The 11,289-nt window shown below is 38.6% G+C and overlaps 1 protein-coding gene across 4 annotated transcripts in view; it reads left to right on the forward strand.

The window, feature by feature from the left end:
- LOC131157054 (nudix hydrolase 3) overlaps window positions 1-11,289 on the forward strand; it is a 136,847-nt gene that overhangs the window by 114,663 nt on the left and 10,895 nt on the right. For all 4 annotated transcript variants that reach the window (XM_058110909.1, XM_058110910.1, XM_058110907.1 and 1 more), the window contains one exon: window positions 10,045-10,128. In XM_058110909.1, coding sequence (XP_057966892.1) covers window positions 10,045-10,128 — 84 coding nt within the window. The remainder of the gene's footprint in view (window positions 1-10,044; window positions 10,129-11,289) is intronic.

The raw sequence follows: 11,289 nt of genomic DNA on the forward strand, positions 1-11,289 counted from the left end.
CCACAGCACAGTTATATTGTTTGGCAATTCGGAGGACAGATAACAAGTTATAGGAAAACTGTAGAACATAATAAACAGGGAATAAAGATAGAGTCGAGGATAAACGGGCAGTGCCTTGGGTATGAATGGAACGAGAGGTACCATCGTCAATGCGAACATTACAAACCAACGAAGGGACAAGGGATGTAATGAGAAATGCCTCACCAGTCAAATGGTTGTTCACCCCTGAGTCCAGTATCCAAACGGGTGTGCCACTGGCCATGCCAGACTTAGTTAAAAGGGCAGTAGGGTTACTTTTAGCAAAGGTGGCTGTAAAAGAGGATGCAATCGGTGCAACAGAGGCAAGGAGGCTAATCTAAGACTGAAGCTGTGTAAGTTGAGCCTGGAGGTGAGAGAAATATGGAGCAGCAGCAGGTGTAGAAGTAAGAGAAGGCGAAGGTGTAGGAAGAGATTCTGCAATAGCTTCAATGTTAGAAGGTCCTCGACCTTTGCCACGACCATGACTATGACCATGAGAGGCTTGTTTGGAGTAACGCTCCCGCAACTATGGATGGAGAATGAAGTAGTGCTTAATGGTGTGATTATTCCGTTGGCAGTGCTGGCAGAATCGAGTCTTGCGGTCAACAGACCTAGCACCAATTGGGGCTGCAAGCGCAACCTACTCGGGCACACTAGAAGAAGTAAATCCAGGGAGAAGACATCGTCGCCGATCATCACCATCAATCATTGCAAATGCCTCTTACAAAGAGGGAACCGGGGATGTGTTCAAAATCTGAGTCCGAAGTGATTCGAACTTAGGTTTTAAACCCATCAAGAACTGATAAGTATGTCGACGATCTTGGCGTTTTGCCTCAATAGCTGCTGCCTCAGTAGGAAACTTAGCAAAAGACTCATACTGGGCGAGCTCTCCCACTGAGACTGGAGATAGCCAAAAAGGTCCGTCACAGATAAACCCAAAGAAGCCTGGGTCGCTTGGTGGAGCTCCCGATAAAGCTTAAAATCCGAGCCTCGCACATTGTGTGGACGAACAGTTTGGTCAAGGCAGACCAAAGTCTATGAACAATATCGTGAAACATGAACATCCTGTAGAGATGGTCTTCCATAGAAGCAAACATCCAACTCAGGATGACACAATTGTCATTGGACCATTGTCGGTAAGCCGGATCTGTATTAGCATGGCGAAACTCCATTCCTAACAACCAATCAGCCTTGCCACTACCCCTAAGATATAAGCAAAGGAACTGTGACCAAGCATGAAAGTTGCTACCATTCAGAAGAATGCTGGTGACCTTCTGAACAGGAGCAGTCTGAGCTAGAGATAAGTCAGGCCGTGGAAGGTTCAAAGACGAAGAGGTGGATGTACTGTCCTTGGTAGGCATCATCCTTAGTAGCCATTGTAAAGAAGAGAAATAGGCTGCAAAAGTATCAACGCAGCAAAGCAAAGCAAGTCGTTGGAAAAGCCACCGGCAAGTTACCGGAAAAGTTGCCGAAAAAGTTGTCGATCACCGGGAAAGTCGTTGAAAAAGTTGTTGGAAAAGTCACTGGTCGCCGGAAACGGTGCCGGTTGACAAGAAAGTTGCCGGAAAACACCAGAAAGTTTCCGATCGACGGTAAAGTTGCCGGAAGTTGCCTGAAAGTCGCTGGAAGGTACCGAGAAAATAGTAGACTGAGTTTTATGATGTACAAGATACACTAAAAGTCGCAAGTACAGAGCATACGACTCAACCTACTATCAGTAAAGCTTTCTGATGCACAAGCTCCACATACGTGGCGAGTGCAGTGCATACGGCTCAATTGAGAACCCGAACCTTAAACAAGGAACCCAACCTTGCTCTGATACCAAGAAGAAAGTAAAAGAGAGAGAACTATATAAGAGAGTGAAGATCACTTGGTGTATTTTGCTTACAACTTTGAGATGTATATATATAGCTATACAAGAGAGTGAGGTTATCCTAACATTCCGATGTGGGACTAAAACTATACACTGTGTTCAATAACTACGAAAGCAATTAAATTGAATTAAATTATCTATGGAAAGCATGTCTCTGGTTATGAATCCACCCTAGCCTTTAGTGCACAATACCTAGGTTCGGTCAATCATCCATACTAAGGTTTCAAAGATAAGTCATTCACTCAAGTAGCATAGGGTAGTCAGGTTCGCGCCAATTGTCCAGAGCACGATCGGGAGAACGGGGTATACCCTATCTAGCGAACATGAATTCCTTTTTAGTGTAATCCGTTCGAGTGGCATAGGGTAGCCAGGTCGCACCAATCGTCCGGAGCACAATCGGGAGACAGGGTATATCCTATCCAGTGAACACAAATTACTTTTTAGCAACCGTACCCTATTATGCACAATTGATTGAAACCTAGCTATTGGACTTTGGCCTAGGGTTTCATCACAACTAGAGAACTAAAGAACTTAGCTACTCATGGTGCATGAAATTAAAGACAAGGTATTGAAAGGCAATATTAAAAACATGACTTGTATTGAAATTGAAATTGAAATACAAAGCATCAATGAAATGAAATTGAACTTGCAAATTAAAATTACACAAAGCAATGTAAATTGACAAGTAAATGAAATCTAATTTAAATGGCACCAATCGGATTCGAGGTTTGTCACAGAGCCTTTGAAGAACCGAGAGGGAACCAACTTGACAATGAAGAGAAATCTATGCTAAATAGCACCCAACGACACTCAAGGTCTGTCACTAACAAAGGAGCCAAAGGGGAACCATTCTATGCTACAACTAATCTAACGGCAACCCAACAACACTCTAGGGTTTGTAACTGAACCAAAGAGGAACTACAAGAGACTGAGGGGCTGGAGAAGCTGAAGGCCTAGGGGTAGTGGCTGGGGCCTCAGCCGACTCAGACGGAGCTGCAAATCCCAGAAGCACAATAGGTGTCCATCAAGGATACTCATCTCCAAGTGGTGGAGACCCAAGCAATCGCCTACTCATCTCCATTGTCAATAGGTTTTGAAAAAACATAGCAAGAGGGAAAGAATGTGACAAAGTCATTGGGGATATAGTTAGTTGACTGATAAAAAAAGGGCAGCTCAGTGCACAAAGCTCCCGCGTATGCGGGGTCTGGAATTAAACCTATGAGTCATACAATGGAACTGTGGGAAAGGGTAATTGAACAATGAGTAAGACTAGAACAAAGAGGTCCTAGAAAATCAATTCTTGTTTTATGCTTGGGCGATCAATTACAAAAGTTATATATCATTTTAGAAGATTTATGGAAAAGTATAAGGAAAAGAAAAGGGTTTATGAAGTTCTACGGTGGGTTTGAGGGGAAGGAAAATGGAGTATGTTGTAGGTATGTTGAGGTCATTGAGGTAAGCATGACGGAGTAATGACTAGCGTTAGGTCTACTTATGGAGATTCTATGAAATTCCCAATCACAATAGGTGTACATCAAGGATCTGCTTTGAGCCTTTAACTTTTTGCATTCATGATGGATGAACTTCAAGTGTATCCAAAATGAGGTTCCATGGTCATTGTTGTTTGCAGATGACATTATCATGATTGATGAAGCTAGGGGTTGTGTAGAATCTATGTTAAAATTATGGAGAGAACCTTCAAAATCTAGAAGTTTTATGATAAGTATGAATACGATAGAATATATTAAATGTGATTTCAGTCATAGTACGAGGAATATTTGAGAAAATATTGGACTTCGCGATCAAGTAATTATTAACACTAGTAGATTTCAATACCTTGGATCTATTATGCAAGCTGAAGGAGAAATCAAAGAAGATGTAATACATAGAGTTAAAGCAAATTGGGTAAAATGGAGAGGTGCTTCGGGCGTGTTGTGTCACTGTAGAATACCTTTAAAATTGAAAGAAAAGTTTTATAAGTGGGCTACAAAACCAGCTATGTTGTATGGATCAAAATGTTGGACAAGTAAGAAACCAAATATCTAAAAAGTAAAAGTTGATGAAATGAGAATGCTAAGGTGGATGAGTGGTATAATGCTAAAAGATAATTAAGGAAAGAACATATTTGCGGTAACTTAAGCGCAGCACCTGCAAAAGATAAGATAGGGGAGGGGTGGTTCAGATGGTTTAGGCTCTCGCAACATGAACCAAATAGTGCACTAGTGAGGAAAAGTGAGCTAGTTATTGTTTGGGGTGGTAAAAGGAGTAGGGATAGACCAAAAATAACTTGAAATGAGATAGTAAGGATTTAATAGCCCTTAAATTGTCGAAGGAGATTGTCGATGATCATGTAAATTGATGGAAAATGATTCTTGTAACCGAGCCCACCTAATGGGATTTAGGGCTTGTTTGATGTTGTTGTACTTATGAACAACAAATTTATTGGAGAGGAGCATATAACACAGAGGATAATGAAATAGAAGAACTAGGTTGAACTGCATTCTTCCCCTGAATATAAGGGGTCGTACTATTACTATTACCTAGATCAATGGAGAATACTTGGACAAATTACTCAAATTGGAGTAGCAAGACAGCTCATGAATCATACACCTAGGTCAATTACCCAATTTGAAGCAGGTTTTGAGTTTAGAAAGTGGATGTATCTAAACAAGCTTGAGTAGCTGCAGCACTGGATATAGGAATAGATGTTGCATCTTATTGCTAGTTTGGCCTGACCAATTTAACAAAACCCCTCCCCCCCTCTTTTCTCCCAGAGATCATATATTATACAAGAAATACTACTAATATCATGATAATGTATGTGCCCCTTGTGGGATTAGTAAACTCATTGCCAACCATGGTCTTAAATTTCCACGAAATTGTCGAAATTTCCGATTTCCGTCACCCTCGAAATCGAAATGGCATTCAATTTCCGTCTTGCATAATTTCCGTCGAAATCTCAACGAATCATTCGAAATTTATCGAAATCTCAAAATTTTAGTGAAACTTGTCGAAATTTTAACCATACGATGAAATTTCGTCAGAATTCAAATGAGAAATTTAGGAGTGAAGTGAAATTTCTATCTTAATTTATTTTATCTAAACAAAAGATTATTACAAGTGCTTTTAAAATTATATGAAAAAAAAAAACGTACAGTAACATTTTATTTAACCACTCATGTCTAAATTATCACTATTTGTATAATAAATAATATTTAAATGATTTATGAATCTCATTTGTATTAATTGAATATGTTTAATGTACATTATCTTACAAATATGTTTGATACACATACTATTTTACAACTTTTCCACCTCATACAAAACATAGATGAACTTAATTTGTAATATATTAGTCCTAAAACTTATATTATTATGTTTGTTAACCATTTCTAAAGTTTCAGAAAGAATTCCATGCTTTATTACTAATTTCTGTTATTTTTTCAAATTGAAATCGAAATCAAAGTTTCCGTCGAAATTTCCGTGCTTTCAGAGCTTCGAAATTTGAGTCGAAATCGAAATTTAAGACCTTGCTGCCAACTATCTCGACATTTACCAACCACATGGTTATTGCAACCACTGTTAATGCATTGGTGGTTTCTGCCACGTCTTCAATCTCTACCTCCTGCTGATGGGTGCTCCTACAATGACCACTTAAATGCCCCGTGTTTGTTGCTATCAAGGCATACACTGGGAGCTTGAGGCAGTGGCAGGCATTAGGATAGCTTGCTGGAGCTAGCATGAAATTCTGCAAAAAACATAAAGTTGAAAGACACTTGGCTCCATGCTACTTTGCTTTTGGAGTTGAAGGATTTCCTTGAAAAAGTAAGGACTGCAGATCTTTGTGTGCTGATCAGAAAGCTCAAAATCCATTCTGCTTTAATTCTGGAATATGCAAGCATGATATTGGAAGAATGCAAGGAAGACCCCTATTTCAAAGACATCTTAGCAAGACATGAAGCCAGGTCAACAAGGAGCTTGCTGAGTTTCTCCTACAAAACGGACATATATTCAAGAGAAACAAGTTATGTATTCCAATTGGTTCTTTAAGAGAGTTTCTAATTGTTGAGTTGCATGTTGATCGAGATAAGACAGGCTGAAAGATATTTTTGGCCTACCTTGTGTCAAGATGTTTATAAGGATGTGGAAAGATGTCAAACATATCAAATTGCCAAAGGCTGGTGGCAAATATTTGTTTCTACACTCCTTTACTAGAGCCTACTGCTCCATGGGATGAGGTAAGTACGATTTTTGTTGTTTGATTACCCAAAACAGCAAGTGGTACCAGTTCTGTATTTGTGGTGGTTGACGGCTTCTCCAAACTGGCACATTTAATAGCATGCTAAAAGACATCTAATGTATGTGTATTTTTCAGGGATGTGAGGTTTCATGGCTTACCTAATACAATACTGGATCAAGATTCAAAATTTTGACTTCTGAATAAGCACTTTCAATTTCGAGTCGTGTGGGAAGGAAAGACTGAGCGTAGGAAGTCCTAAATAAGCAAATAGGAGCTTATGCTGTGTGATGCCAAAATGTGTTAATCATTAGAGATGGAAGCTTGCATTTAAGCGAGTTTCTTCTAACAAGGGGAGAATGATGCAATGCTACTGCACCAGGGAAGCATAGTTAATATTGCTAGGTGGGCTAAGGTGGAAAGATTTCTGGAGCTAGGATTGAGGTGGAAAGGTAAAGACATTTTTAGGTGTTAGTCCCTGGTGACACAAAAGATGATGGATGTCTAATCTTTGCCTATGTTTTTTGTGAGATAGCTAAGGAATTTCATCCTGTGTCTGGTGGGAAAGGTGAAGCAAGTCTTTTGGCTCCTCGATTGTGGAGTCAAGTGGTGACGGAAGGGAAGAATGGCAAAGGTGAAGGTTGTAAAATCCGTGTTTAGACATGAAGTCAGGGGGTGGTGTGGGGGGAAGAGATGGTTCTTCCAATATACTTAAGACAAGATCAGTGGTCTAAAGGTTTATGCTCATGGAAGACAGTGCAGATAAGTGTTGAGGAAAAGTTCTTCAAAGTGAGTTATCTGATGAGATTACAAGAAAATTTCTGAGGAGAGATGCAGTAGGTAATTTAAGTATATTGGGAGAACCAATTGTTCAGAAGGGTGTTACTAATGAGAGGTTAGGAGATGTAAAGAAAAAAGGAATTGGGGGTATATTTCAGATAATGACAGTGAAGATCTCAGTAATTTGGATTGTGATGGGGGTTTGCTCTTGGACAAGATTCGGGAACAGTATGGTTATGTTTCTGATTCATCTGATATGCTTGGGGATTTAACATATGTGCCGCCTCCTCCATTGGACGGATTGGAAGGAATTAGAATTTCTGGAAAATGATGGTATGGATAACAAGCAATTGGCTGAGGATGGAATTTTGCCCATTTTTCTGTGAAGAATCTTAAAGTTCAGCATTTATTGGACAAGTTGGGTGTACACGTCATATTGTGAAGAAAATGAACTCAGTTAGATGGTAGTAGAACTAAGTCTAAGAAGGATCAGAGAGAACTAGCAAATTTGAAGTGTTTGGTGAATTATGGTGGGAAGGGTTTAAAGAGGGGATTTCTTGGTTAATATTGTGTAGTTTTATATATTTTTTTCTTTTTTTATTTTTTGTTTACATATTTATTTTTTAGGATTTCATATCCTTGTCTAGGCTGTAATCTCTCTTTCTTAATATATCTTCTTTTTAATTAAAAAAAAAATACTTTAAGTTGCTATAATGTTTATTAGTTGTATTCTCAAAGTGGGTCTTTTGAATCTAGAGAAGCTAGAAACAGCTGTAGGCAAGAATAGTCATTTTCCAAGGCACATTTTAATGTGCAAGCCTGTTATGTGTGTTTTGCCAGATAATGAAGAAAGATGCAGAATTTTCCCTTTCCATTTTGGTTATCAATTCTGATCTGTTCAGAATTTTCCTGAGAAGTTGGATATGTGGGTTGAAGATTTCATAGCGTCCATCGCTGCTTTTCCGTGCAAGAGGATCCCTTCCCATTATATTTCACTGTAATTATCCCTAATATGTCAGGTTTCTGACAGATCCTACAGTGTATTTCACCCCACACGCTGCATCAGCTAGGCCTTGAGTCCAGAAGTTGGAGAAGGTGGATCAATAGTCAAGAAGTTTGACTTCTCTCTAGCTCCAATAAATATTTTCACATTCTGGGCCCAAATAAGATAGTTCCTGTGATTCAAGTTTATGAAGATCCTTTGCAGACCTACTAAATCAGTTTGATCAGGAGGCTGGAAAGTAACATGAACACAATACTTTTGATCAGCCAAAGCTCTGTTTTCCCATGCATCACCAAGCACAATTTTTCAGGAGATATCCTAAAAAGAAGTCAGATGCTCTACAGATCACAGCACTAATCTTGATCTGCAGGGCATACACTAACGCACAAAGCATTTTATCGTTTGAGACTCTTTTCTAACTCAGAAAATTATTTATTGTTATACCACTTTATCTAAAAACTTGCGCTGTTAGGTTGTGGGCCAACAATGTATGTCAAGCTTTAACACTCTTCCGCATGTGCAGCCCAACAGCATGTAAAGAGATAAACACATGATAAATAACAACCATGATAGGGAGCACAATAATTTTTTTAAACATCACACAATAAACGCAGGCAACAAGACTAGAATCCATGATCTCCGGTAACCAGCTCTGATGCCATATTAGAATACCACTTTACCTAAAAGCTTAAGCTGTTAGGTTGTGGGCTAACAATGTATATCAAGCTTTAACATTTATATCACAGATGCCCACAGAACCAGCAATGAACCATTAGGTTGCTACATGCAGATGAGCAAGAAAGAGAAAGAGTCTGCCTCGTATCTGCTTCTTAGTTCTTAACTTCTTATACACTCCAATTGGTAGTGAAGGAAAACAAGTTAATAGTAAAAGGAGAGCAGGGGAAAAAAAAAAAAAGCAGAAACCTAAGGAGGATCAGGCATTAAAGCTTTGAGCCAATGTTACAAAAGGAAAGAGATCTGTAAACAGTATCGGTGAACAGTCTCTGTGAAAAGTGCATGAAATAGTCATGATGAACAGTAATTGTGAGCAGTGAAATGCTCAGAAACCATGTTACATAGGTTAGAAAGAAGACGAAGAGTTAAGCAAAAGGAGAGGAGAGAGAGAGAGAGAGGTTAGGGACGAGAAACAACAAAACAATCTTCAACTCTTTTTTTGGGAGAACCGGCCCTCTTATACTTTTAAAATATTTGTTACATGAACAAGCACATCCCTAGTGAATTATGATTTTACCAGTAAGCCACCTACTATTATTAATTAACAGTGAACCCTTTTACCTATACTCATCCTGATAGAATGAAAATCAGGAAAGAAAGAGAGAATGCATGCAGACAGAAGAGTGGAAGAGATGAGCTTAGGGCAAAGATTTAATTAATTTTCTAAATTTCCTTGTCCTCACAATGATACAATACAACCCTAAAAATAAAGCAACCAAAAATTAGAAAAATAACCACCAAAATTAAATAAAATACTAAAAAAATAAAATGTCACAAAATAATACAAAATCCCTAATTTCCTAAAACTAGGCCTCTTATAAAATATGCTTACCGGAAGACATGAGTAGTCCTCCATCGGTGAGTAGTAAGGTTAGTAGAGGATCATAACTGCAATATTTAGAGACGACCATTTGTTGAGTTAGAGTAATCTATGGGGGAGAATATGTGCAAAAAAATTACCATGACAATTCCACTTCTTACTCTTCTTTGCATTAGATATTAACTGGCATTATTATCAAATAGTCTAGAGTCTCTAGACAGTTTAGTTCCAAAAAGGAGGGGGCGTGGGGCGAAGGTGCTGCTGGGTGTCAGTATAACCTGTTCTCTAGGAGGATTTTATGGTTTTTGGTGATTTTATAATCAGTGATGGGGGAAAGACCGTTCACAAAAGTGGAATGCTATAGAAACTTGGTTCGGCTTCCCGCAAGAGTCAACAACAATTTAGCTTACTGGATATTGTATGAGTAACACCTTTGAAAGTAGAATATAAAAAACAGAATTCATAAAATGAACTTTAAAATGTTAGAATTTCTTGTATGAACAGTTTCTAATCTACTCTTTTTTGGGGTTTGCCCCTCTCTCTCTCTCTCTGTTTTTTATTTTTTTGGCTGGATGCAGGAATTGCAGGAACTCCACTCATCTATAGAGGAAGCAAAAGCTGATATTGTTGGTCTTTGGGCACTGAAATTCCTGATCAGTGAGGTTTGTGACTATTCATGCTGTTGACCACGTTGACATTACTTTAGATTATGTAATCATGTCTGTGGGAAGGTTTACACTTGTGTCTTGCAAACATAATAACTTCTGTAACTTTTTTACTGTATTTAATCTTTTGTCTTTTATGGTATTGCCTTAGTTTATGTGTTTTTTAGTTTGTGTTTTTTCTTATTAAATTAAATGCACAGTTTTATTTTATTTATTTATTTATTTATTTTTGTGTTATCTTTGAGGAAGAGAAAGAAAATAGAAATTATTGGGAAGAAAACGTTTGCTGGCTTGTCATAGCACTTTAGCCCTAAACCGCAATTAATCCATAATACCCTTCACGAAACTCTCCCCATCAAATAATGTACATCTATCACACATGCTGTTTTCTAGAGTTCCTATGACAAAGCATTATCTCCACATTGGTCTCCAATTCTTATATTGGGTGTCCCCAGGCCACAAGGCTTTCCACTTTGCTAGGGTAGGGAGAGGGTTGTCCCAATGTACATAGCATCACCCCTGCTTTTTTTATGCACAGAGATTGTTCCCTTGGACTTGAACTTGTGACTTGTCCCCAGGCCACTAGGCTCTCCACTTTGCTAGGGTAGGGAGAGGGTTGTCACAATGTACGGAACCCTACCCCTGCTTTTTTATGCAGAGAGATTGTTTCCTTGAACTCGAATCTGTGACCGGTGACAAAGGAGCAACCTTACCATTGATCCAAGGCTCACCCTCGTCTCCAATCCTTATATGAACCACAAATGTTTTCAAGCATCTTTTTGACGAATCTATTGGTTCTATCATGATGAGCTAGGTTGCAAGGATATCTGTTGAAGTAATTCTTATAATCATGTTAGATCTCTTAGGCTTATAGCATGGTATAGAGCAAGTTTTGATCCTCTATGCTTGAGTAAGGTTTTCAGATCCATTGTTTGTAATTACTGTTCACAGAAATTATTCAGGATTATTGTTCATGGCTACTGTTCATTGATGCTGCTTGCTGATTTCTCTTTCTTATTTTTCTCTATAGCCCTAGTTGACTTTTAGATCGGTCTTTCCAGCTGTGTGGAAATACCTGATCCCTGATTTTCAGGGATACCGTTGCAGCAATTCTGATTTTATTATTAGTTGACGACATTTAGGAATAAAGAGATTCTG

The sequence above is a fragment of the Malania oleifera genome, chromosome 6 (assembly GCF_029873635.1).
Source record: "Malania oleifera isolate guangnan ecotype guangnan chromosome 6, ASM2987363v1, whole genome shotgun sequence".
Taxonomy (NCBI): Eukaryota; Viridiplantae; Streptophyta; class Magnoliopsida; order Santalales; family Ximeniaceae; genus Malania; species Malania oleifera.